Genomic DNA, 27,276 nt, shown 5'->3' on the forward strand with positions numbered 1-27,276 from the left:
ATGCTTTCATCATGGAGCCCACCCCCTGGTTATGATGAGAGGCCAGTTGCAGTACTTGGAGGTGGCGTTTTGGGACGTCGCATAGGTTGGTGTTAGCTCTCACACTGTCAGGATATTTCTTACAAGCGAATAGCGTGTATCTGGGCATCGGGTGGGTACAATGTTCGAATCCGAGAGCCGGACCAGAAACAGCACCAACCTTGCCTCGACTACATCGGAGATAATGCTGCAAAGTACCCTGCTGCCGAAGGAGGAAAACGCACCGGGAAAGTCAGCATTTTCCAGGACCTAGCAGACGCGGTTCAAGAAGCGTGGCTCGTCATCGAAGCAGTACCAGAGAAGCTCGAAATAAAAATCGACACCTTCGCGGAGCTGGAGGCCAAGGCACCCATGGATGCAATTCTAGCCAGCAACTCATCGTCTTACAAGACATCAGAAATGCTCGGAAAAGTCAAAGAGGAGACGAAAGCTCGCATACTAAATACGCATTATTATATGCCACCGACAAACATGATGGTCGAGCTTATGACTGATGGATTCACGCACGAGGCCATCTTCCCATTCTTGGTGGAGAGGCAAAGGGAGGTCAACACCCTGCCATTTGTCTCGAGGAAAGAGTCCACTGGATTTATTTTTAACCGTCTTTGGGCTGCTGTGAAGAGAGAAGCTCTGACTATTCTGGCTGAGGGCGTATCCACCCCAGAGGAAATTGACGACATGTGGAAAATCATGTGGACTAGTACACTGCGAGAGGGCAAAGGGCCTTGCAGGATAATGGATGGTAAAGATGCCTTGCCCTTTTTACCCCATTTTACGGAAGTAATACTAATTGGTTGTCCAAAGACGTTGGCCTCGACACCGTAGCTTTCATTGAGCAGCATTATATCAAAGAGCGGAATCTGTCTCCGGAAAAGACGGTGGACTTCCTACACAGCCAGTACCTGGACCAGGGAAAGCTGGGTACAAAATCTTCAGGGGGCGGTCTTTACACTGCGACTCAATGAACCTAATATAACAGTTGATATTGGAATATGACTCGCTTTATGAATAGCAGGGAGCTCAGAATCACAAACTAAATAAAATTATAGCAATCTAGACCATCATTGCGTAAAGTATACGCAAAGTCCATCAGGACCAATGTCGATATGTAAGAAACACATGCGGGCTGCGATGCCTCATAGAAGATAATCACTTTGAGACTAGAGATTTTCTTTACGAAGCCCATCATACCGCTTATTCTTGTAATAACTTCTCATTTGGTATCTGATTCATTATTACAGGGTTTTCTATTCACTGAAAATGAATAATACGTAGATTAAGTTAACTAACCTATCTAGGGCTACTCTACTTCACGGCCTACCCTAAAATCACCAACTCCACGATACTTTAATACAGAGTTACTCTGTATTTACAAACTATATAACCAATCGACTTCTACTAAATTAAGTATAACGTATTAATATATAATCCTCTACTTCGCTAACTCCGTTAGATTCTAATTCAGTTCATTCCGAGTGCTTAGATTAAAATCTGGCTATTCCTATAGGGGTGTATCCATGTAACGAGGATACCACACGTCTCACAATATAATAACAGAGGACTAGTGGCACACAGTCCACTGGCGGAGCCCTAGTTACTCCGTAACAATGTACACTAGTTAGATAGGTAACATTCTACCGTTACACCTGACGGAGGTTAACTTAGCTCAATCAAGATCACAATCCTCCATGATATAATAGTCAGGTAGTGCAAAGGGTAGCTAGAAGTAGGCCAGTGTATGGGTGCGTATATTGCAAGACTGATTCTTGAAGAACCCAAACTAGGTGCGAGCGTCTCGAGTTCTCCTCTTAAGCTGGGCGGTTCCGGGGTTCTACCGGATCGGGGCGAATCCCTCCCGACTCAGCTTGTCAGTTGAGACCGGCCCGCCACAACGGCTCTTTCCTTACAATCCAGCGACTTAAATACGTGCCTGGTCTACTCGAATCGCTAGAATATTAATAAGTCGTTGTTAGGATCCGGAAGTACTATTGGATTGTGGGAAAATAGTCTTGTATTGAAGAAGTCATGATCTCTGGAGACTCCCGGAAGTGAACAGCGGCCATAAGGGCCATATATAGACAGAAATGAACGATGCCTATCTCACAGGCAGCAATTATGTGGTACGATGGGTAGTGGTCATATTAGCTCATAACGTACGGTACGTGACCATATGTACTTCCAAGACTGGTAGTTTTGGTGTAATAGCCTGAAGGCCCAGCAAGTACTCTTCAGAGCTTTTAAGGCCTTTCTTCCTATAACTTAGTAGCTAGGACTTTGTTCAAGTGCTCTATCGATCTTCCGGAATAATAGCCGCTGTGACGGTTGTCACGTGATTGACCTACACTGGTCTGAACAGATTGATAAGTGGTTGCAGATATCAAAGTCAGGGACTTTGGTATTGGTCTCTTTTGGTGAAGACATCTGGTAAGGTGGCGTAGTGGCAAGGATTGCAACCCCTAGCACGGCGTGACAGCCGCGCTGTATCTATACCGAGGGCTACTTTAATAAAGCTAATTACCCCTTAATAATAGCTAAATCCCTAGAGCTCTTAGGGGTTCTAACGGCTATAGCGCTTGTTTCGGCTCTGAAATCTAGCCTAGCTAGTATATTAGAGCCTTCCGTAGGGGTCTCAGGCTGGATTTAGTAAGTGGTGTCACGTTAAGAGGGATCTCGTCTGCAAGAAGAAATGGCAGGGGTTTTCCAAGCTGGCGATGGTTACATCTCGGTGTCGCTGTCGGTCGGCGGCAACTTCTTGCCATATCGTACCATTAGCGATCGTTACTGTAGCAGCTGATATGGGATTTGTGGGCGAGTGGTCGGAACCTTTGAGTTGTCAAGTTGAAAACCCCAGGATCGCTGGAATTCTCCAAGAAAACACACACAGTTTTGGTTAGAATTTGACGACCCAGAAGAAAGGACCAGCCTACAGATGCTTCTTAGCATGAGCAATGGTATGTTCGCACGGCATTCCTTACTACCATCAATCGGCTTAAAGCTACGTTCATACATCATATGAAATAGCGAAATTGTGTAAATGTTTCCCTGTTGCCTGATCGGGTCATCCGGATTCCAACTTTGAAAACTGGGGTTTCACAACGCGGACCTTCGTAACATGCAGATTCTGACATTGTATGAATTGCATTACTATGCTGTCGCCCGGAACCGTTGGAGCTACTCGTCAAGCACAGTAACTGTCAAAGACGTCAGTGCTCACGCCAGGCATAACATTTCAACCGAAGTACCGATTCTATACATCCTGCATACAAAAAGTAAATCTCCTTGATTTCTCCAGGAAATCTTCCGTCACTGTATACCATGCAGCTAACAGTGCGTGATATAGTTACTCCTTACTCAAGGACTGTAAATCTTACGTCTTCTCAGGCCAGTCCTTCATCCAAGCTCATACATGCTCTATAGAGTTCAAATTAGGGCTTGAAGGTGGCTACTCCATTTCATCGATCCTGAAACCGTCCATATTGAGGCTCTTAAATGGTAAAAAAAAAAAGGGTCTAATAGCTTCAAAAACAAGTTAACAACGGACTGGTTGACGTTATCAGCTTTATTCAGGTGTATATTTGTAGCTAGTGGTTTAGTGATGAAATAATGCGGATCAAAACAAGCTAATAAGCTGAAAATAGACTCCTATATTTGTACGCTAAGATATTTAAGAAACGCCGGCGACACGCTTACGGCACGTACACATGATGAGAAGGCAAAATTACTAGCTGAGAGGTTCTTCCCAGACCCGTGTATAGATCTATCGGACCTCGATCGCGGCCTATTACAGACGAGAGCTGAACGTCCCTAGGGAGGTGACCACAATGGATATCGAGTCTATTATCAAAGGAACGGCTGCTTGGAAGGCTCCCGGCGACGACCTGATCCCCACTGGCCTGCTAAAGGCCTGCGGTGAACCCCTATGGGAGATCCTAGCGGATCTGGCAACAGCTAGCTTTAGGCTGGGGTACTACCCGGAGCGCTTCCGCTCAGCGAGGGTGGTTGTTATCCCTAAGCCTAATAAAACGACAGCTCAGAAGCAGACCCCTGGCGGCTGGCGCCCCATTGCCCTACTTAGCACGGTAGGGAAGGTAATAGAGACGGCGATGAGCCAGCGTATCACCAAAGTAGCTGAGGCGGCCGGCCTACTACCAAACGGCCAAATGGGGAACCGCGCTGGGAGGTCCACCGAACTGGCAATACGTATAGTTGAGGACGTGGTCTATACGGCGTGGAGACGCGGGGGCATCGCCTCGCTGCTACAGCTAGACATCAAGGGGGCATTCGATACGGTCAATTACAGACGGCTGATTTCCATATTAGCCCGGAAAGGCTACCCGGAGTGGGTTCAGGAGTGGGTACGCAGCTTCGTGGAGGATAGGACGGTACGCCTCCGGTTCGATGGTAAAGAGTCAGAGCCAATCCCCCTACGAGCTGGCGTCCCCCAGGGGTCACCGCTATCCCCGATACTGTTTATATTATACATTTCAACGCTGTACGAGGAGCTAGCGGAGCAGCACCCACTACTTTTAGTAGTCGAGTTCGCGGACGACACGAACCTGCTAAGCGTCGGCACCGATCCAGACACGACCTGCCGCCGGTTGGAGGGCGCATGGGCTACGTGTCAGCGGTGGGCAGTGAGGCACGGGATGAAGTTCGCCCCTGACAAGAGTGAGCTAATGCACTTTACTAGGACCCGAGAGCCCTTGCCGCAAAGTATTCGCCTTGGGGACGCCACAGTGTCGCCGGTAGTCTCAGCGAGGTTCCGAGGAGTCTGGTTCAACCGCAAACTGACGTGGCACGCCCATGTTGAGCGTGTTAAAACAAAAATGGCAACTCAAAAGCTAGCCCTGACAAAGCTAGTCAATATGTCGTGGGGCTGCGATCTTATACGGGCGAGGCTGTTATATACGGTGGTTATCCGTAGCGCGATCGCCTTCGGGGCGACTGCGTGGCATACTATAAGTGAGGAACCGGCAGGGCCAGCTAAGAGCCTGATGGGGATACAGAACGAGTGCCTCCGGGTAGTCTGTGGCGCCCACAAAGCGACGCCGGTTCGCCACCTGGAAGCAGAAGCAGCAATCCCGCCACTAGACCTCTATCTTAGTGCCCGGGCTGCTAAGTTTGAAGAACGGCTACGGCTTAGCGGGAAGAGAAATCTGCTTCGCAGCGCGAGCGCTAAAGCGTCACATATACTCCGACAGGATAGGCCGGCGAAGAGGAAGCAGGCGTCGCAGCTACTCCGACCGGCAGGGTACACTATGGAGAAGGAGGCCCGGGGCTCCGAATGGATGAGTGAGGAAAAGGAGGTCCCGGCTGCCCTCCTCGGCCACTGGAGGAAGAGATGGCTCACCGGAGCAGAGCATCACGATCGCCAGCGACGCGCCATCGCTGAGGAACCGGAGGGCCCTTCGATGCAGATACCGAAAGGGGGCAAGTATTTCGGCCTGAACCGACTGGAAGCGTCTACGCTGTGCCAGGTCAGGACGGAAAAAATAGGACTAGCAGCCTTCTTATTCAAGACAGGGGCTTTTGGCGTGTACTCGCCGCTATGCCGTTGTGGCGACGCCCCTGAGACGGCAGAGCACGTAATCCTCTTTTGCGGGCTGTTGGAAGGACCGAGGGAACGATTACGGGCCGCTATCGCACCGCGGCCACTATACTCTCGCAGAGACCTCGCAACGGCAACATGAGAACCAGTAGTTAGTGGGACTATTGTAAGGTGGCTGCTAGGGACGGGTCGGACAGCTTCAAGGCCCAGATAGCATCGATCTTCTCAGGGGGGACTTTGTTGGTAGGTTGAGAACCAACGTAGTATGGTAGTGAACGCAACGCAGTCGCCAATAGGGCGAACCGACGACGCAGCGTATGTATTTAGTCCAGCCATTAGGGCACGGTTTGACATACGGGAGTACTAGTAGAGGTACCGGGGGCTTCGAGCCTACGGCGTATTTAATAATAATAATAATAATATTATTATTTTTATTAATTATTATTATATAAGTATTGAAACAGGGTCGGGCGGTCAGTAGGATATACCCACCACCTAACACACTGGTAAGATGGCTCCAATACTAACGAGTTCCATATGTATTGGATGAATCGAAACTAAGTGATTTATTAAGAAAAGAATATCATAATCGATGAAAAAGGCCTAGTAACGCTTATTAGTCTCCTATCTAGTAGCATAACCGGCGAGACGATAACGCAGGATAGTACGTAGAAGGTAGGCCCGGTCTTCTCTCGACCCCTTACGTTTTCAAATCTACGCAGCAGCGTAATGCGTTAACAAGTTTACAATGCCGCGTTAACAATCAGAGGGACCAAGAATGGAAAAGGGACAGGAAAAGCGAAATGAGCGACCAACTCCCCAGCGACGACAAAACCATCGGCGTAAGATAGACCTGCATAACCAGCTGCGGAAAGGGCTGCTGACACACAGCAGAAGCCTGGTTCATCAAATGATGGTGCTGGAAGTGAAAAGGCAGCTCAGGCATAACCCACAATGGTACAACGGCCTGCACAAGCGTCAGGCGTTCGAGTTCTGCACGAGCGGCACAGGAGCCTGGACCCGAGAGGATTGGCAAGTGCTGCTTGGCAATTATACGTGGTATTTCAAGGATTAGAACCGGCTGTGAGACTTTTGGTATAAGCGCCTTGTTGGGGAGCTGAGGGAGGGGGAATCCTAGAAAGGGGGGTTGGGGAGGAAGGGATGATATTATGAGGAGAGGAGTGTAGGTTAGATTGTAGACTTTTTGTTATTAAATTGGTGATTTGTCATCTGCATGTCTGATATCACTCCCCCTGCTTGAAGTTCATGCTGTACCCACCCGTCTTTTCATCTTTCACCATCTGGAAATTCTCCGTACTGAGGCCGAAAGGCTTCAGTATGCCGTTTCCAAGCTGTTGAAAAAATTAGCAGGGGCTTACAGCATCACTCAACGCGACCTTTGCAGTTGCAGTACTCACGTCCTTCAGCTTCCCCCACATCTCACCCATCTCCTTCTCCTGCGCCTCCTTGGCCCGCGGCGGTATTATACGTAACTGCGACATAACAATCTTCCTGTCCGCCGGGCTGAGATTCGCCATAGTCGCCAAGATCTTGTAGTCCTCCTCTGCACCCGAAAGATTCGACCACCCACCCAGCTCGCTCCTCGCCCTGGCACGTCGCATCAAAGCCTTCGCCCGGATCCTCAGGATGTCCTCTTTCCGCTTGCGCTTGACTTTCTCGGCGTCGCTCTCGGCCTTTGCGGTAGCAGGTCCGCTTTTCTGCGCGCCTGAACTGACAATTTCCTCCTCTACGTCGTCTTCATCCTGTTCAGAGCCTTTTTCCTCGCTCGCCTCAGCCTTCTCCAGTCGTTCGAGACCTTCGATTGCACCCGATGCACTGCTTATGGCGTCCTTCCATTGTTCCAACTTGAGGTGGCATGCGGCAATGTTGGATTTCAGTACGGCTAGTTCGTAGTCGAGGTAATGAGGGCATACGGCGGCTGCCTCTTCATATTTATTGATGGCGTTCTCGTACTTGGCCGACGAGAACAGCGTGTTGGCTTCGGACTTTTTGTCATTTGACTCGCCTAGTAGGTTCTGTATGCGAAAGTTGGGTGTTAGACAGGCATCCTAGGATTAGACAGGGAAGGCCTTGTTTACATGCCGCTTCTTCCTCTGGCGGGAACCTTGCGGGAGGTTCTACATCTTCCTCAACGTCTCGACCATCATCTTGCTCGCTGGCTTGTTCCTTGGCCTTTTTGTCAAGATGTTCCTGGATCCGGCTTTTGGGGCTATCCGGTCGGGAAGCCATTGCGGTGTCGTGGAATTCGAAGGTGAAGATTGAGTTGGTTGCCAACCTAAAATTAACTGCCAGCTATGACTTAATCCCGCGGAATTGGGGCCGCTAGCTACCCCTGACGAGGGTTGCAGGGTAGGTTAGCAGGGGTATTGATGGCAACTCAACTACCCCGCCCCCGCCCCAAAATTTCCATTGCAAGACTGCAGTTGACGATGTCCGAGAAACGGACAAACGTTTTTCGATTGTAAAGTGGCAGATAATCTAGTCGTCGTAACTAACTCCCAGTCACGCTATACAATAAGAACCCAACACCACCCAAATACCTAAAATCATTATCATGGCGACCAATAAAGAGTAAGGGCACCCGCAATTCACATCGCAAAATGACTCGACTGACACCTCCAGCTTCCCGCCAATCCGCGCCTGCCTCTTCGATATGGACGGCCTCCTCCTTGACACCGAAGACCTCTACACCCTCTGCATAAATCTCGTACTCGAGAAATACAACCGGCCCAACCTTCCCTGGACCATCAAAGCGAAACTCCAAGGCCGCCCCGGCCCGCAAGCAAATGAGATATTCCACCAGTGGGCCAAACTGCCCATCCCTGAGGACCAATACCTCGCTGAATTTACCGCCCTACAACGCCAGCACTTCCCTTCCGCGAAGCCGCTCCCAGGTGTCGAAAAGCTCCTCGGTGATCTGGGAAGGACGCGATACTGGGATTTGAAGAGCGCAAAGGTCGACGAGAAGGCGGAGAAGAAACCGCATCGAGTCCACATCGCGCTGGCGACGAGCTCACATGCGGGGAACTTTGCGATCAAGACGAAGCACCTGACGGAGCTGTTTTCAGTATTTGAGACGGATCGTCGGGTGTTGGGGGATGACAAGCGCATACAGCCTGGTCGGGGAAAGCCGTTGCCGGATATTTATGTCTTAGCGCTGAAGACGATCAACGATGGGCTGCCGGCCGGAGAGAAGCCTATTGTTCCTGCGGAGTGCCTGGTATTTGAGGACAGTGTAGCCGGTGTAGAGAGTGGGAGACGGGCGGGCATGCGCGTGGCGTGGGTGCCGCATCCGGAGTTGAAGAAAGTCTATGCAGGTCGGGAAGAGGAGATCTTGGCAGGGCGCATGGGAGAGGCGGGCGACGTCGATGTGCATCAGTTGGGTGAGATTGGTGATGGCTGGGCGGACTACATGGTGGACTTGGTTAATTTCCCATATGAGAAGTATGGTATTGTAGTCCCGCCGGCTGAGGTGGAGCTTGAGCCTGAGATGAAGGAGAATGTGGGTGAAGGATTGGTGGCTGAGGACTCAAAGGGCACATTATAGACTGGACGTAAGACGTCGATGGGGTTCACGAAAGATATATTCTGATGGCTGAAATAGACGTTTAGAGTAGAGCATTGCATGAAACTAGAGTGGGTTAATGCTATGCTTACACTTTTATTTGATTTCCATTCTGGGACTATAATGGGATGTATGCGTAATTGTTTTGAATGATAATAGAAATCATCTGGCCGCTAAGATAAGGGAGGTAAGTTATTGGTGTCAGATCTCTACTAAGCACCAATTGATATTGCGGAAGTAGTGATGTCCTTGAACTAGATGTATCATTGATTGCAAGACTAATATGTCTAACTATTGGAAGACAGGAGTCACGTCTTATATTTCGAGACATCTGTAGAACATATTTAGATGTCTGGCTCTCTAAATTAGCGTGGTATCGTCGTTAATTGCCCATTCACATTCGGAGTTGCTGCACCCTTTCATAGATTGTGTGGTGGATGATGAAAATAACAACTTCACAAGTCGGGTTAGTTGTCAAAGCGGGACTCTGGTTTGAAACGGATTGTGAAGATGGAGACCATGAGAAGGACACGATACGAGAATAAGTTGGGAAGAATACAAGCAACCAAGAAAGCGGGGTTTCAAAGGCTGTTACCCGGCTAAGCACTTATACCTGGGCCACGAGCAAATAATGCATCGCATTTTAGATATTTAGGCACCCAGGTAAAGATGGTCTACTTAACCTGGAATGTACTTTGTGAATATAGAGATCTTCACAAAACTTATTCTGCTTATTGTTGAAAGTTACCGCAGATGTCTTCAAATATACTTATGGTTTTAAGGTAATGAAGTGCGCCAACTTCCTGTTACGGTGGTAAGCACCGTTATTATGCTAAATTTGAGTATAATCGGCATATAGGCTTCATACATGTTCTCGGCGAATGCATTTACCAACATAGATGGAGGTATAAACAATCGATATCTGGTATAGTAGCACTAGGTATGTCTTATTCGGAAATATTACCGTACCAGAGTATTCACCAAGAAATCTCCTGTGAAACGCATTCCCAGTATGTTTATAGCCTGGACTGTATACAATGGTATGGATATTACACCTTTAGTGCTTTGTAAATAACTCAATGATCAGTTTATTTGTTTGAATTTACTCAGATTATAGTCTAGGAAGTCGTCTGTGGTGATGAGTATCTCATTACCACCTGGTGGGACAATGGTACAATTTTCGATATTCAGGGCAACAGGCGTGAGAACTAATTCTCAAGTCGACAGTAAATCAGTTGTAAAGCGGCTGATAAATACGACAGCCTGCCCAAGTGCCCTAATTCTACACAACGTTCTTCATGTCCGTTTCTCAATGTACACACCAGACGCCATTTCTTCCCGCAGACTCCCCGTTGTGCTTATGCTTATGCTTACGCCTCGACTTGATAGTCTTAACCAAGGGAATTACCCTATGAACCGCCCTTACCCTCTTTCCCAGCCTCATAACATCCCACAACTCATCCCCATGTGCCACAAGACTTCGTGGCCACCTTTCTGACTGCGTCCCGCGTATCCAATCCCCATTCCACCCAACCTACCACCTGCTCCGCCAACCTGGCCGGCAAACCGCAAACCTCCCCATCCAGCCAGTCCAGACCAACCCGGCAAGGGGCGCTAGTGTTTGCAGGGATTCGAGCCATGTTGGTTAATGTTCATGAGGGCAAGTCATCCTGTAGTCCCAAAAGGGGTATCGTTTACATCCATTTCACTTAGACTATGTAAAGTATGTCCTATCTTCGTCCTAGACTATGCTATTCCTATATCCTCACCAGTCACTATATACTATAAGCCAAAAACCTCAAAGCTGTTTTACGTTGCATCTAGTCCTCTAGATGTAGACCATCAATTATACATGCAAAAAAGTATGATACAAGTATGAATCACCTGTAGTCCATAGTATCATCACCCCTCCCTTGCTACCACAAGGGAAGTATACAAGGCACAACCCTTCGCAAATTCATTCTTCCAGGCCTCTTAGGTAAACCCCTGTGACGACCGACTGGGTGGCTCGTACCAATTTTGATACGGATGATTCGGCAAGCTGAAATCCGCAAAACTGAGAGGATTCACATTGCGCATCGGCCTTGGCGCTACCACTGTCTGTGCCTGTCCATGTCCATGCATCTGCGCCTTGGCAAAACCAGGCCTCATATGGCCGGGCGGAGTCGCCGCCGTCGTCTGGCTATCCGTATGACCTTGCCCCTGTGCCTGTCTCGAGCCCTGCGGCGGCAAAAAGTGCGCCGCCAACCCCGTGCCGCTCGTCTTCTCCCACCCCCACTTCACCTTGAGACCTTTAATGACACTGGCGAGCTTCCATCCCGTCTCCTTGTCGATGTTCTTGAGGATGGCAACGACCTCGTGCTGCTCGCGGCGTTCCGTCAGGACCTCGGCGACGATGGCTAGCGACCTTATCGAAACCGATGCTACGCCGCGGTCCTGGGCATGCGCCACAATACCGCACACCTGGTGCGCGTGGTGCTGCTGCACCGCGTGGGCTTCGTCCGAGTCTTGGGGTAGGATGGGGTTGATTTGTGCGAGGAGGCATTGCGCCGTGTGGTAAAATAGGCGACCTACTACCGCTGCGCGCTTGATGAGCCTGGGAGTGATTAGTAAATGGCAATTATTAGCGCGTTGGATTTCCGGGGTAAACTTACCAGACGTGGGGGAACAGCGACTTGGAGCCGTTGCCACCATTCTGCGACTGCAAAGGGTATAGATAGCCAAAGGGATGCATAGGCCGCGGACACGAGTTATTCCAGTCATCGCACATGTTCTTCAAACGTTGCCATTCGGTATACCGAGCCTGGAGCCGGATCTGCTCTTCGTGTGGGCGGGGTTCCTGGAACTTGGGGATACTAGCCCGAAAGTTACAGATCTTAGCCACAATATGGAAGATGCGATGGACCCAGATCTCCTCTTGGCCGTGCTCTTTCTCCGTCGTGAAGTCCATGTCTACACCCCACTGGTCCGGGTCCCATGCCGTCTGCCAGTTGAATGCCAGACAGCTGAGTAGCTCCATGCCAACATTTAGCCAGAAACATGCCGCGCCGAGCCCGGTTGCTTTCGCGTTCCACCCGCATTCACGGATCAAGGCCCTGGCGCCGGCAATGTGGCTCATGCGCTGGGTGGGCTTCTCGCTCATGATCTCATACACGTTGAGCACCACGGCGGTTGCGGCGCACTCAGCCGTGTTGCGGTCGGGGTTCTGTAAGCTCCGAAGAAGTTGAGTGGTCGCTGTATCGTAGTAAAACAAGGCCTTATCGTCGTTGTACTGTTGTGTGAGTGTGAGGTGCTTCACCCCACATGCAAGTAAAGCATTGAGCAACATGGGACATTTCAACGCGTGATAGGGTACCTGACGAGAGAAGTGTTTCTCCTTATCGAGACTGTCCATCCAGATGCCCACTTCTGAGACGAAGACTTGCATGAAATGAAGTTCCTCAGGCGAGTTGAGATATTCGCGCTCCCCGTTCTTGTCGTTTGGTGGTGTCATCATGCCGGTGTCCACGCCAGCTATCGGAGTATTGCCGCCGATCGGTCCGTCCTTGTAATTTGAAGGTGGCCCGGCTCCAGTTACGCCTGCAATGGATGCTGCTGTCGACACGTCGCTGTCCTTGTATGTACTGTGCAAGAGGTTGCGGTTGCCTTCGTCCTTTATCGTAGCAAAGGAGTCTGACGCCAGGTGAAGATATCCACCAGTGTGCGATAGGGCTGGAGGTGCCATGAAGGACGCATCACTACCTTTTCGCGAATGCATTCCATCCGAGTAGGGATCTGGCTGCAACTGTCCCCTGTCGGGATAGTACATGGACTGGGGAGTTGACATAGTCGCCGGCGTCCTGGGGTCTGCCGGAACCTGCATTTCCTGCATGGCAGCAGCAAGCGACGACCGCCGCAATGTTGATTCCAGGTCCGCATCTTGCGGTGGTGTGACAATTTGCTGCTCCAGTTTGGGATACCTTCCTAATCCGCCTTGATATTCAGATGCGATTAACCGTGACTCATCCTGGAATTGCACTGAGAAGAGTTAGTCAAATTTGTCTTGTTTGCAAGAGTTCCAACTAGGCCGAACTCGAATACGGTGCCACGTACCTGACCATTCCACGGGTGGAGGGATATACGGCGGTTCCTTGCAAGTCAAATCGATGAAGTTCAAGCGCACACCACGCTTGCATTCCCTGTTGCTCTTGCGGCAGTTGACACAGTCCGGCATGGCCTCGTCGCACTTGAGATGCCGCTCACGACATGTTAAGCAGCCCGTTCTCACCCTTCTACTCTTTGCAGGCACTGGGTCCGAGGCGGCCATGTCGTTTCTCGACGCCGCCTTGCCCGGCTTGGAGGGGTTTTGCTTTGGCCCCGGCTTGGGCGAAGAGCCTGACAGCTTCTGCCGCTTCGCCGGCGGGACGTCAAACTTATGATTCGGAAAGCCGCTACTGACGGTGTACGGCGGCGATGGCTGCTCCGCATAATGTTGCGTCGGCGGCGCGGGTGCGCCGAGTCCGAAACCCGGTACCAAGACGCCTGGCGCCGTGTCGAATGTCGCCAGTGCTATGATGACCAGCGTTCCCGGAAGGGGAACGATGGATCGGCAGATCGACAGGAGGGTAAGCTGAGGTCGGCTGTTCGCCTTCAGCGGCTGTCGCAGGCCGTCTAAGTCTCGACAGCGGGAGCAGCTGCAGACGGGACGGGCGTCGGTTACTGGGGAACCGCGAATACAGTTCGCCTGTTGTTTGCTTGCTGTAGTTGACTTCTTGGTGTCTAGAGCGGCGAATGGCGTATAAAGGGCAAGAATTGTCGAATTGCCCAAAAAAACGTGGGAAAGAAAAGGGCGACCGGCAGGTGTCTTGAAAATCTCGCACTTTCTGTTGCAATCCGCTTTCCCACTCAGATCCAACTCGACGTGCCCAGGCCAATATCTCGGGCTACACCCAATGTCTTGGATTTCGAATGAGCGAAACCAGCTGATTGGAAGACTGCAATCGGCAGACTGTGGCGGGCCGTCCTGTGTGAAAGCCCAAAACGACAGGCTTCAATACTTGGTTCGCTGGTAATTCTCTTCTCTTCTGATCGATCAAGCACGTCGCAGCGCCTGCATATGTACTAAAAGCTGCCCGGGTTGCAACACAAGATGCGGAGCTGAGAAAGTCTCGATCCGCTGACGCCAACTGGCAGCAATGACGACGACGAGCTTTTGAGATACCTTCACTTAGCGCCCAACACCCCGGCATATATAAAGAAAGGAGCCAGCAATAAGAGACTGAGGCGCACCGAAATTTCGGTCAAAGCTCTTATAGTCAAAGCCACTGACTCTCAACATACAATGTCGCTGATTTGCCATTAAAAGAACGCGGAACTTGAGGAAATCAGAACATGGCAGCGAGAGGTCGTGCTGGAAAGAACGAAGCTTGGACGGATCACCTGTTAGCGTCGTAGCTGCTCAATTAAACATGGACTTCAGAGGTTCTGGTTTAACCCCTTTCACCATAGCTTTTGCAGATCAATTGATGCCAACCATCAGATAGAACCTGCTTCTACACACCATGCTTTTTCGAAATGTTCCATGCCCTGGGTGAAGGCTAGGTCCCGGCCCCGTAAGCAATGGCGCTTGTTAGAGAAGTGCGTCGGCTTGACTTGCTCCAGAAGATGCCGAGAAGACAACCTGGGAAATTTGACCAGACGAAAGCGTGTGCGTGGGGTATGCTGGGGTAGCCTCAAATGCAGCAGCGCAATGGTACCTGCCAAGGCCTGGGAACTGTAATGAACCTGCGTTCTGCCCCGGCTCCGCGAAGGTACCATCGCCCTCTTGTCAACGAACGGACGGACGGCAATGCTTCCAAGGATGCGGAGCCATAGGATGTCGCTTGGCAGGTTATATTCGATGGCGACATGTACCGGCCGCCACCTGTAACCACAAGCCCGTTTGGTACCGTTTCTGTTCTCATGGCATCATTGGTTCGGCCTTACTGAAGCCTGGTCAAATGTCTCTGATACTGCCAAATCTTCTGTGACCGATTCGTCGAGGCTGTGCAAATGACTAGTCTTCGGCATGGTTTGATCGTCTTTACAATTCAGTCGGCGGACGGCCAACACATGGCCCCACTTGCCTCATCAACCGTCATCCCCATGAACTTGCTCTTGGGGGTTTGCATTTGGCCCCTATTACCTAAGCTGCGAACAGCATCAAAAGAGGCATGCCAACACTGTCGAGAGAGGAAGGTGACTTCAAAAGACCAACCCCGCCTTCCAGGTCGCGGCCACGAGCATAAGCACCCAAATGATTCGTTACTTGACTATGGCCCTTCTTAGGTACATTGCGAACAGGGTAGCTCCTGTGTTTCGTTTCGCCGATTTTTGATTGGAAAGTCTTCGCGTCGACATTTATCTATTCTGTGATGGCGAGGAGGTTCTCGGCACGCCAGCAGGTACCTGCTTCGTCGGGTGTTAGAGGTTCAGAACTTGAGCGGATCAAGCCGGCATCTCAGGGAACCGAGAGTTAAACACAACAGGGGTTCCGGGCATCGCCATTTTCATCTCGACTTCAAAGACGAACCTTCTCGCTGATTTCAAATCGACAAGAGGGTCGAGGCTGCTAGATCTAGATTAAGATTAGTAGAGGCTGGATTGGATGACATTTGAAATGAAGCGCAGCACTGCTGTGAATCGATTGACGCATGTGACAATACTATGGTATTTTGAGACTGGGTTGATGGGAAGACTGGGGTTCCCCCATGCCCCTTTACAAGATCTTGTCGATCCCTTTTCCGGGTGTGCAGGGGTGCATTTCTCTCCGAGCATGGAAACCCATCGTCGGTGCTCAGCTGAGTTTAAGTGGTGTTGCGTGGCCAGGTGGTGACCTTCAAGACATTTTTCATTTACTTATCCTGTTGCGCAGGAGCTTGATACTCCAGCAATGCATGATCTAGACAGCAGGAGGACGAAGGCGTGATCGAAGTAACTTCAAGTTGAGAGGGTGGGTAGGACCGATAGCCTGAACGCGGAGCTGAAGCAGGGATATGGTGATATTTCGGCTGACCATTGCAAAGGCTGAATAAGATACCAAGACCGTGAAATGAATGGCACGGATCCCATGCCTGTACAGGTACGTGTCTTTTCGAGTTGAGCAGAGGACAGACTACACTGGTCGTTATCCTATGCCGGTATCATGCCCGCACAAATGGTGCACGTCGACTTGGAAAAGAGCAAGGAGTCTCGCAAAGGCCATAATGCTGGGAAGTGCAGGACAGCCCTCTGACAGGTGCCACATGGCAACGTTTGGCCCCGGGCGACTGCGCGGATCTAGCATCGTACAACCACAAATACTTCGGGCATCTATGTATTACAGGTCTTAGACGGCATCCACGGCGCTGAGTATTCGCAAGAGACATGGAAGTTAGCCCAGAGCCCACGAGGCGTTGAATGATCGGCAGCGCATGGTCCCGCCTGGCCATGCTGAGGTGTCTGCTACGAGTGATGAGCCGAATCACTCCATTGCTGTTTAATCGCACAACGGAACGTCGGAATCATGTAGAAACAAGAATCGAAGTGATGTCACCAGACGTTTGAAGGCAAATGAATGTTTTGGATGGAATTGCTCGGTGAGCAAGCTCGGAGAAATTCCCAAGTGGGCCATTCTTCCGATTTCATTCGAGCCCCCCAATTCCGGCAGGCGCTCAACTGCCAGGCACCGATCGTAACAAGGCAACTTTTGGCGATTTTCAAGCAACCTTAACGTTGCAAAAATAGTCCGCATGCGGCTCAACATCAATCTGCCTTAAATCCGACGACCATTCTAGAAGCCGGCGGTCTCCACCCACAGCAACATTCTTTGGTAGCATCGTGCAGGCTTCCTGGTCTTATAGGCTTTTCACCATAGGTCGCAGCAATCTGTCATGGTGGAAGCCACGGATGCCACGATGGCATCGCCATCGCAACTTCCGTCTGCACAGCCCAGGTCAATCCTCAGAGGCCATCAGGCTCAGGTGCATGCTGCGGCCTTCGTCAGAGGCAATCAACGCCTCGCCTCTGGTGACGCCGAAGGATATGTCGTGCTATGGGACTTGACCATTATGCGCCCGCGTGCCGTGTGGCGAGCTCACACAAATGCCATTTTGGGTATCGCCTCGTGGGGTATGGACAAAATCATCACGTAGGTTGCAACCGGGCTACTTCCCCGCGGATTGTGGTAGATTGTAGCTGAGTGGTTCGTCCCAGGCATGGTCGCGACAACCAGTTGATCGTATGGAAAGTCTCCGCGGATGACGAGGCTGCTTTAAGCACCACACTCCCACTGGATCCATCACTACTACCTAGACCCCAGCCGTGGATACTTCACATCCTTGAAGTCAACACTATGAACTTCTGCTCGTTTAGTATCTGTCCTGTGGGCTCAAATGAGTCAAATGAGGAACTTCTTGTTGCTGTACCAAACACCCTGGTATCTGAGGCAGTACGCATACTCATCATCCAACACGTTTGTGCGATTAACCAGCGTTCATCTTTAGGTCGATGTATATCAACTTCCCAGCCAGAACCGGTTGCATACAATTCATCCCACCGACAAAGCTGAGGAGAACGGCATGGTGATGTCGTTAGCCTTGTTTCACCTGGATGCCTCGCTTGCTCTCGTCACTGCATATGAAAATGGAATCACAACCGTTCTCCAACTAGACGGAAACGGCGAGTGGGTGGTCCTTTACAGGGCACAAAGTCACAGCCAACCGGTTTTATCACTGAGCATATCTCCAAGCTGTGAATACTTCATCACATCTGGCGCTGATGCTCTTGTAGTCAAACATCCCATTCCGAGGCAGAGTCTAGAGCAGTCTGCAAGTGAGCAACCTCTTCAACAGAGATTCGGTGATTCTCAGCAAGCTAGACCTGTCAACGGGAAATCTTTGCTGTCGGCTGCTTTGTCAGTAGAGCCCAACCCTGCGCAGCCATCCCTGAAGAAGGCAATTCAAGTAAGGACTAAGCCTCTGAAAGTCCTCAATAGTAAACACTCCGGCCAGCAGAGCTTGCGTATCCGCTCAGATGGCAAAATATTTGCAACAGCAGGTTGGGATTCAAAGGTTCGCGTCTATTCAGCTCAGACGATGCGGGAGCTTGCAGTTCTCAAATGGCATCAAGCTGGATGCTATGCAGTGGCCTTCACCACATTGAACTGTTCCACACCTGAAGCCCCGGTACATGAAGAGAGCACAGAGAGTACCGCGAATGCAGAAGCTGTCGCCACTACCTCAAAAATGGTAAACTTAAACGTCAAAGATAGACGCATTAAGCAAGCGAGGCAGGCTCATTGGTTGGCAGCTGGAAGTAAGGATGGCAAGATAAGTCTGTGGGATATATACTAAGGATTTGATACCCGAATATAGAGAAATGACGTCGTAAAGCTCCAGAGAAGGAAGAAGGCTACCATCTATTTAGCGTCGAGAAAGAGACGAACAGGTTTTCATGCAGGGAGGATATGCGACGGGCCCTTGCGCTACTGCGTTATATTTCCACTGCGTCGTGGCGTGCATTCGACGTAAATGGTTCTCTATTCTATTGACACTCTCCCAACTCGCCCAGTCTCCCATAACTGGTCATTGTTAAATTTAGAGTGTCCTAGTGGCCCAGGGCGTGATCTTTTGCATCAGTTTCCAAACGAGTCATTACTTGAAATCATCAAGCAATGTCCTGACTTGTCGTCTCTCTCGTGTCTGATCCTCATGTCTCCGGTGCTGTCAATCTTCAACGCCAGCGCCAGCTAGACGGTCGAGGTTGTGATGAAGATAGCCGTACCGACCAAACTCCGATCCGTCATACGGGAAGTGGTTCAGTCTTCGACTTCGAACATTCCAATGTGATGAACGGCATCCGACCAACCAATCCTACTAGGCCACCTCTATCAAGTCCGGGTCCATACGCCAAAATACCTCACCTGCCTTCCCACGAAATTTACTCGCACCAGCACATAAGATTCATCTTCTAGCCGATTCTTGCTTTGGCCGTTGTGTCGAAAGATGCATGTCTATAAACCCATGTCGTCGGACCAGGAAGTTGATATCGCCGCCCTAAATGGCACATCAATATCTATCGTAAATCCTTGGCAGGTGGAACTAGTCGCCCCCGATGCCAAACTTCTTCCGGCTCTCGAGCATTTGAAACATAACTAAGGATTGGTGGAACATGATTGCCTGTCGAGATTTAGCGGTCGGATACAAAACTTTGGAAAGTTGGTATTGTCTATCTACTGATCCCAGAATTCGTAGAAAATATTAGTATTACATACACCCCTAGACTTCCATGAATAATATGTCTAGTTAACCATTCAATGTACACCTAAATGCCGTCGCCGATTTGGTCTATAATATCTCGCGTCAGCAACGAGAAATAGGCAAAGTGCACGCTGGGTGGTGATGATCACTTACCGACCACGTGATTATTTGTCCACTCCATCCACACTTGACACTGATCTTCCATTACATCCGGAATAGGCAGTTTCTTGATGGCCTCCGGGTTCTCTAGGACCATCCATAGGAAGCCACCGGACAAGTGCCAGGCAATGTGACCTAAACAAGGATCGTCAGCCATATGTAAAAAACAATACGTGGTTACTACTTGCAGTGCAGCGGCCAGATACCCGGGTTATCCTGATTCCACTGAAGGACAACATAGGAATTCGGCAATAACATATGCACATCACGCCGCTGGGGATTCTGCGAATTGACAATCGAGCCATCCCAGCAATGTCCCTTCTCCACAGTCGGAGTATCTTTTCCGCCTTTCTTGCCTGTCAACAAGTCTTTAAGTTTGTCCAATAAACCCAGGGTCGGCTCGCGACTCTCCAACTCCTTGTCGTCAGAGCTTCGAACGGTATTCCTCGGCGCTCCTGGCCCATCGGCACCAGTCGGCAGCCCACGTGCCGAGACATCGCCCGCGAGATAATCAGGATCAAACTTGCTGGCATCGCAAGCACCCTGTTGGAGAATCCATATGTTATGGCCATGTAAATGAATAGGGTGCGGTTGAGCGCCTGGGTTTTCGATTATAAAACGGATCGACGAGTTAGTGCCGTAGTTATGCACGTTTTGGATATAGTCGAAGTTCAAATCTCCCTTCTTGGCATCTAGCAGTTCGGGCTCATTGTAGTCCACCCGGGCGGTGCGGTTCTGCAAGTACCACAGGTCCGCAGTGCCGTTAGACCGGAATACAATAGGAACGACTTCCGTATAACCTGGCTGCCCTGGGGCAATGGGGAACAGTGGTACCGTCTTCGTCAGCTCGTCGTTGCCACAGTACTTGTTGTACGCATTTACACCTGCTTGGCTATTTGGCTGCTGCGTACGGTCAGCTTTCTCGTAAAAGATGGCTGCTTTGGCCTCAAGCGAATTGGGTTGGCTGGGTGAACAGTTAGGGCTCTTGTAAGCACGCAGCCAGTACGTGCCCTTGGGGTCTTTAAGCCCCTGAATGACGACGTCAGTGCGTTGACCCGGCGCGAGCGTCACGACGTCGGTCTGATATGGCTGCACGGGGACAAAATCATTGGCGATGACAGTCATTTGGTGTCCATCGATTGACACCTTTTCCACAGCTACTACGGACGGGTTGATGAGGCGCAGACGAATCTTCTTGTTGGTGGTGAAGTTGAAGGACGCCAGAGGTGCGTTATTGCCGTTGAAGGAGTTCTTGCCGTTGATTAGATTGTTGTCGGAACGCGTGGGTCTGGCTGGGTTAGCCATGACCCCCACCTCGATGGTCTCATAATATGTGTGGTAATGATCGTGGACCATGACCGGACCGACGTCAATGTCGTAATCGTAGTGTTGGGGACCGTAGATTACCATGGGACCAATCAAACCACTGGCAAGTTGAGACTCGTAGTGGGCGTGGTACCATGACGAACCGTAAATGTCTGGCTTGAACTTGTAAGTGAAAGTAGACCTGGGAGCAATTGGGCACTGCGTCACGCCCGGTACGCCGTCCATCCATTGAGTCTCTTGCTGGAGATTGCCATGCCAGTGAAAAGCAGTTCCTTCATCGGAAATATTATTATGGACGGTAACTGTAGAGCATTGTCAGCAGCAAAACACGTTATATTAGATAATACCATACCCTCGATCCAATCGCCCCAATTAGCCTCGATTATTGGGCCTGGGAATTGTCCATTGATGAGGAGCATGTCAATCGAGACTCCATCGGGCGCAGCCTTGGCTTTGCTGACAGTCCAATCATAGTGGCGAACGACTCCTGTTTCCGGTCGATCGAGATATGGATTCGTCTTTTGCGCGGTTCTTGTGCCCCAGGGAAACCCATTCGGCAGGGGATTATTGTTCAGAAACTTGGGAAGAAAATGAGCGAAAGGGGTGCCGAGTGTCGACAGTGCTTCAGTTACGATTAGTATAGGCAGTCTTCAGCAGAATGCAGGTACTCACAGCCCATGCCGGCGAAAGCACCGACAGGCATTTTTCCTAGTGGTGAGCAGCGAAAGTGACTGATTTGCTATTACGGAGTAACTGTGTAACGAGTGGACGGCTCTGGCATCGAGTGTGAATCCAGGCGATTGGTGATGGCTGCGGTGCAGACAGTGGAAAAGAATGAGGGTCCCGAATAGTGAAGCAAATGCAGCCAAGTTCGAGTCGTCGTCTTCCCAAAGCCTTGCAACTACGGTGAGGCGATCACTGACTGAAGGCTGCCCCTGTCTGACTGAAATACAGGAGCAGATATGGTCATTATAACATGTTTCTCTAATTTCCAAGAACGCAGATCCCCAACCCTCCCCGAAGTCAGTAAACAGGACCTTCTGGCCGTTTTCCCGGAAGCAGAAGAAAAGCGAAGTGGCTGGCGGGCAAAGCGCAAGCCGCATTACTGACTCCCAGGTCCAAAGTCTGTGCCATGAATTATCTGTGGGACGAAAGGTGGCTTTTTAAGCGTGAAGCAAGTAATGCCTCCGCCGTTAAATTATAACAAGATGGAAATTTGGATCCTCTCCAAAGCTACTTATGCAATAGACTGGTTAGTAAGAAGTTGCCATGCATGTAGGGCCTGGCGTGCATGTTGTTATGAAGATCGACGAAAGTATCACAGACTACATCGTTCTGTTGAAGACCTTCATGCAGTCCAGAATAGTTTTCCAGTCAGTCATCGGATTAAGTGATCATCCCAAACCCCAACCATTTCTATTCTCAGCAGAGTTTAGAAAAAGACGATGCCAAGCAAAAGTTCGGACCGTCTGAGGCAACGAAGGAGTTACTTGGATGCGTGGAAATATTAGGGTTGATCTAGTGGAAGATTAGTTTTTCGCCAACGTAAGACATCACGTGGTAGTCCGAATATAGTGCCCTCTTAACCAAGTTGAGATGCTCGCGTCCGCCGACAAGACAACAGGGGGCCAGTTTGTTCACCATTTTCCTGTTGTCACTCGGGCAATGCGAAACTGCCCTGTCTACGGTGCCCTACCCGTTCTTGGCAAACTCTCTGCGAACGGCACCATTAGCCTCTCTTGATTGCGGGATCTCAAGAACTCGTATAGAATATGTCCGTGTCTCATCCTAGACCCCACAGTCTAGTAAAACGACCAACCACCCAGAAAATGACTAGAATATGAAGTGTGGGATACTTGAAAGATAAGATTTCATGACAGCCTAGCTTACGCGGACGGTCTAAATATATCAAAGCACAACGGCGTAGGACGCCGTTCTATGGTTTGGGTGACTCCAAATCTCGCAGCCCCGAGCTCAGAGCGCACCACGAAAATAACGTGGCTTATTTTGTTGCGAGAACAAAGGATTTGTTATGACGACGTTGCCCTTGACAGTTAAATCATGGCACATCATGACGTAACCTTTTCACCAGTGTCAAATCTTGTTGACCCACGTTGGGGGAATATATCGCCTCTATGTCACTCAAATTCAATACATACGAGCTCCATTGCTTCGTCCCAAGTCTGTATCAACTGCCACTTAAAGTGGCAAACCCAAAACAACTTCGCGCAACACAAATTTCCAGGATGTCTCCCTCTGTCGTAATGCGTCTAATCAATGCTTTCAATTCGTTCTAGACTTTGACTTCCGACATTCATCCCATCAAACCCTCGCACCTTGCAGCGAACGGCTCTTTGTCCAACCTATCACCCCAACCCCCTGGTGCCATCGACTAAACCATATCCCTCTTCAACCTGCTAGAGATCAGTTGCTCAATATTCGACTGATCCGCTTCTGGTTCTTCGCTTTCTATGATAGTTCGTCTTGCGCGCGATCAAGCTCGGGATTGCGCGCCGGCACGCTATCTCCAAGCCCGTCGAACACTTCATTTAGAGAAATTTTGCTGTTCCAATTTGGACCTAACAATTCAGATAGGATGGGCGTGACGACATTAGGACAAGGTTCTTTTCTGCGAAGGTCCTCGACCCACTCGGAGTATCGAAGCCAGTACTCGTCGTCGCCGCTCTCTTCGTCAAGAGGCCTCACCTGCTCCTGACCCTGAGGTTCGGGGGTAATGAGAAGGTACGAGGCATCGTAGTCAGAATCGATGTCTGAGCCGACATCTGAGCCGACATATGAATCGTCAATTGAGTAGGCGTCTGAATCATCTTCTGAGCCGTAGCCTGCATCATCGTCTGTATCGTCATCGACATTGAAATCACTGCCGTATAAATCGGCGCCAGTACCTGAACCATCAACGTCCCAAATTGCGTCCGCTGTGACGTAATTATCTTCGTTCCAATAAGCCGTACTTCTCGTCCTCCCTTGCATCCTGCGCTTATCGGTCTCATCCAGCTCAATAGATTTCAGATACTGATCCATTTCATTTCGACAAGAGACAAATTCGTGCAAATTGGTAAACGTGTCGAATAGGTTGCACCTTGAAGTATTGCAGAATCCCTTCAGCAGCCCTTGCTTGATTATGGCTCCGGGAACGAGATCAGCGCCGGAAATGGCGTGGCTGCATGTGTGCTTGAGGCTGTGGCGACACACGGGGCAGTCCTTGTTTTTGCTTGTGTCCAGCCAACGATCTATGCACGCCGCATGCATCTTGTGATGGCATGGCATTGTGACAAAATCGGATGGGGGGGACTCTCCCCAGCAGACGGGGCAGCTCGCAAATGCTGACGTCGAATCTAGAATTCCGGACCCCTGGTAGTCGTTTTTGTGATTATAGTCGGATGGCTGTATGGTATCCATGGATACGCTGGAGTCCTCAGTTGAAATATTGTTTGACATATCGAATGGGTTCAAGTGGAATGCAGTTGACTGGTATAGGATCCGATTGATAGAGTGACCAGCTAGTCGTACATGTGATGCGATCAATGTTTTTTCAGCGTGAAGAAGAGAATAATGTTGAAACTCACTCGATACTGCTATGGAAAATTTTTTATATATACGTATACTTGGGCGGGTTTCTTAATGTTTCTCCGGTACGTAGGCTTTTTAAGTTTGGGATACCCGAGTATATATGCTTCGCGTAAGTTATAGCTCACTCGAACCGAAGGCGCTGGACTCTAATGTAGAACCGGCATTATCGACCAAGGGGAACTAATTGAAATTGATTGATTCCTCATTGAAATACAAGCAGCGGAGTGCCATTTTGTAAGGGAATTTGATAGCGTCAGGCTGTGACATCGCTGTCTACTAAATCACGTGCCGAGTATTACGATGCCTATACTAGTGGGAAAATAGAAGACTAATGGTTTAAGGAGCATTCATTCTGCGACACAATTCATTTCCTCTTACTGAGCATAGAAGGTTCAGATAGACACCGACGAAGTGAGTCGTGGAAAGTGTGTGCTAATCGCGACATCCAACATGAATTGCAGCTTTGTGATGACTATAGGCATGTCCATGATTCAATCTCAATTCCAATGGGAACGACTTGGTTGAATTGTGAGTCAAACTGCAAATGTCTTGTCAAGCCTACTTGCTAATATAGCCCATAATGTCACCATTCCAAACCCTTTATGCTAATGGCTCGACCACGTTCGTTTTGAGGACTAGACGTAAATCATTTCAAAATAAGTCTGTAAATTACTCATCAAATTTATGTAAAATTGTCTCTCAGCTGCAAGCGCGATCGATCCCGTGTGCCTGGTTTCTGGATCGCGTTGCTTCAAGCCACACGCCACTCAAACCCAATCTGTAAATCCGGTTGCATCAAATTTTGGCGCTGATCCAAAGGGAGAGCATACTGTAGCTTCATTGGGGGACCTCTGCCACGAAGTTCCTGAAGATCAGGGACTAAGACTTGATAGGCCAACCATGAATGCTTCATAGGCCTACCATAAGTCATTTGAATTTTCTGTAATAAAAACACAATAGCATGCTTACTCTATATGTCACAACTTATTGACTAGTAAGAACCCCATGGCACGAACGAGAGGCACCAAAAGTACTGCCAGTGAAACCCACGTCCTCAACTTCTTCGACTATGACGACGGCTGTGCACTAACAACAATTTTGAAGAACTTCCGTTTTCATGTCGTCGCCGGCAGGAAATGTTTATGTTTTAACGATGTAAATGGACAATCGATCTTGGACCAATACGAGGAGTTGATTGGTGCAGTACGAGATCGGACCGAGAGGGAAGAGAAGCATGAAAAGGAAAGGCAGAAGGGAAATATTGACGTACAGGGTGCATACCGACCAAAGGGAGGACAGAAAAGTATTGCAATATCCAACAGTCTGGAGAAAGACAATGATAGTGATGTGGATATCACTGAGTCGCCGAAGAAACGTTTTGCTGCAGAGGGAGAAACCGACGACGTCAGAGTGGAATTCACAAGACAGAATGATCAGGATCCTGAAAATGATCTCGCCCAGTGGATGCTGGCACCTTTTTCTGAAGGTTTAGGCCCCTCCCGAACTGTCAAACCGCGAGAGACAGAGTGTTCAAAAATGGTATCCGAGACGTACATACTTTTACAATCTGGAAACCCAAAACTGCAAATTAGCCGAAATCTTCGACAGAATTGGAGAAGTGAATGGAGAGGAGAATTTCAGATCTAATTCCGCGAATCCTAATACCAAGTACATTTGGGAACTTTATATCCCGTGGGTCCCGTCGAAAGATGCCCCTGTCGTCTCCGCAAGTGTCCAACCTGCATCATGCCATCCAGCTCGGGTACACGTCGTAGATGCAATCTATGTCTTCAAAGTTATCGACTCAACACAACCACAGCCAACAAAGCAGGAACTGTCGATTATGAAAGAAATCATCAAAGGTCTACAAAAACAAATCCGCGTGCCACTGTTCACGGGTCTAGTTGGCTAAGAGGATTCCAAAGCGTAGATTATGGGCTTCTTGCAAACTAATATCGAAGCCCCGCTCACTAATACCATCCCCCACCACCCCACCGGTAACGTTAATTGAGCACAATACTGCAAAAACACTACATTTTTGCTTACACATAATTCCGTACATATTGAAGCTATTTGTACCGTAGTTATACCATTATGTAGCTATTGTTATGGAGTTTAAGAATATCGTCACCTCTTGACTGTACAACCACTTAGTGTGACTACAGCGGCCGGCAAATCATCGGCCGTAGCCTCTGATTCTGATGAATCAACCCCTTCATCCTCAACTTCCACAACTTTCCCATTATTGGCTGGTTCTTGACGGTTATTAGGGGGTATAGGCTCCCCTGTAGCCAGTGCTTCTGATACTGTTATAAAACGGCGATTCGGATTTGGCAGTGACTTGCGCTTTTTACCCCTTTTCAAGCGGTCTAGTTCCTCCTGTAATGCCGTAGCCTTAGTGCGTTCGGCTACCAACTCTGCCTCTAAGGCTTCAACCCCCTTGGCAACCTTCTGTAGCCTATAGCGGCTATATGGGCTTGACTTGTTCGCAAAGTTGCGGATTTGACGGCTCGTACGGGGTGTAGAATCACTGTCAAGTCCAGGGGCTTGTGGCGGCGGTGGAATGCCCCTTTTATCAACATCTACCTGGATTTCTGGATGCCGTAATGCCTTGGCCCTTGAAATTGGCCAATTTCCAGTAGTTCTCCAGCCAGATTTAATGACCTTATCGGTTATAGCCTTGCGTGCAGTGCTATAACACCGGATAAAGTTGACTTTATCAACTGGCGCCGCATCCGTCATTCTATCCAATTTACTGACTTCTGCCCTAT

General features: G+C 49.6%; 8 protein-coding genes across 8 annotated transcripts; 4 read left to right on the forward strand and 4 right to left on the reverse strand.

Annotated features, from left to right (window-relative positions):
- BCR38DRAFT_350767 (uncharacterized protein) lies at window positions 1-1,004 on the forward strand (the record flags this gene model as incomplete). Its single annotated transcript, XM_040856596.1, has 3 exons — window positions 1-85; window positions 134-781; window positions 844-1,004. The coding sequence occupies 3 exons, from the start codon at window positions 1-3 to the stop codon at window positions 1,002-1,004; spliced, it is 894 nt and encodes a 297-aa protein (XP_040712098.1).
- A 5,759-nt stretch (window positions 1,005-6,763) lies between these two features.
- BCR38DRAFT_444774 (uncharacterized protein) lies at window positions 6,764-7,890 on the reverse strand. The gene is made up of 3 exons (XM_040860959.1): window positions 7,691-7,890; window positions 7,006-7,623; window positions 6,764-6,939 (listed from the first exon to the last, which is right to left on the reverse strand). The coding sequence occupies exons 1-3, from the start codon at window positions 7,835-7,837 to the stop codon at window positions 6,832-6,834; spliced, it is 873 nt and encodes a 290-aa protein (XP_040712099.1). The 5' UTR covers window positions 7,838-7,890; the 3' UTR covers window positions 6,764-6,831.
- Window positions 7,891-8,030: 140 nt separating this feature from the next.
- On the forward strand, window positions 8,031-9,271 carry BCR38DRAFT_398678 (HAD-like domain-containing protein). Its single transcript, XM_040857696.1, has 2 exons — window positions 8,031-8,179; window positions 8,231-9,271. Exons 1-2 carry the CDS (start codon window positions 8,163-8,165, stop codon window positions 9,153-9,155), a joined length of 942 nt encoding a protein of 313 aa, XP_040712100.1. The 5' UTR covers window positions 8,031-8,162; the 3' UTR covers window positions 9,156-9,271.
- Window positions 9,272-11,099: 1,828 nt separating this feature from the next.
- Window positions 11,100-13,787, reverse strand: BCR38DRAFT_58865 (uncharacterized protein). Its single transcript, XM_040865500.1, has 3 exons — window positions 13,266-13,787; window positions 11,828-13,190; window positions 11,100-11,769 (listed from the first exon to the last, which is right to left on the reverse strand). Exons 1-3 carry the CDS (start codon window positions 13,477-13,479, stop codon window positions 11,148-11,150), a joined length of 2,199 nt encoding a protein of 732 aa, XP_040712101.1. The 5' UTR covers window positions 13,480-13,787; the 3' UTR covers window positions 11,100-11,147.
- A 3,076-nt stretch (window positions 13,788-16,863) lies between these two features.
- BCR38DRAFT_444783 (WD40-repeat-containing domain protein) lies at window positions 16,864-18,784 on the forward strand. Its single transcript, XM_040860960.1, has 3 exons — window positions 16,864-17,319; window positions 17,385-17,619; window positions 17,675-18,784. Exons 1-3 carry the CDS (start codon window positions 17,063-17,065, stop codon window positions 18,521-18,523), a joined length of 1,341 nt encoding a protein of 446 aa, XP_040712102.1. The 5' UTR covers window positions 16,864-17,062; the 3' UTR covers window positions 18,524-18,784.
- Window positions 18,785-19,493: 709 nt separating this feature from the next.
- Window positions 19,494-21,617, reverse strand: BCR38DRAFT_412543 (Cupredoxin; the record flags this gene model as incomplete). The annotated part of the gene is made up of 5 exons (XM_040858709.1): window positions 19,494-19,516; window positions 19,583-19,723; window positions 19,795-21,216; window positions 21,267-21,536; window positions 21,587-21,617. The coding sequence occupies 5 exons, from the start codon at window positions 21,615-21,617 to the stop codon at window positions 19,494-19,496; spliced, it is 1,887 nt and encodes a 628-aa protein (XP_040712103.1).
- Window positions 21,618-23,383: 1,766 nt separating this feature from the next.
- On the reverse strand, window positions 23,384-24,373 carry BCR38DRAFT_412544 (uncharacterized protein; the record flags this gene model as incomplete). The annotated part of the gene is made up of 1 exon (XM_040858710.1): window positions 23,384-24,373. One exon carries the CDS (start codon window positions 24,371-24,373, stop codon window positions 23,384-23,386), a length of 990 nt encoding a protein of 329 aa, XP_040712104.1.
- A 1,137-nt stretch (window positions 24,374-25,510) lies between these two features.
- On the forward strand, window positions 25,511-26,152 carry BCR38DRAFT_412545 (uncharacterized protein; the record flags this gene model as incomplete). The annotated part of the gene is made up of 1 exon (XM_040858711.1): window positions 25,511-26,152. The coding sequence occupies one exon, from the start codon at window positions 25,511-25,513 to the stop codon at window positions 26,150-26,152; it is 642 nt and encodes a 213-aa protein (XP_040712105.1).
- Window positions 26,153-27,276: the final 1,124 nt, after the last annotated feature.

The sequence above is a fragment of the Pseudomassariella vexata genome, assembly GCF_002105095.1.
Source record: "Pseudomassariella vexata strain CBS 129021 chromosome Unknown BCR38scaffold_13, whole genome shotgun sequence".
NCBI lineage: Eukaryota > Fungi > Ascomycota > Sordariomycetes > Amphisphaeriales > Pseudomassariaceae > Pseudomassariella > Pseudomassariella vexata.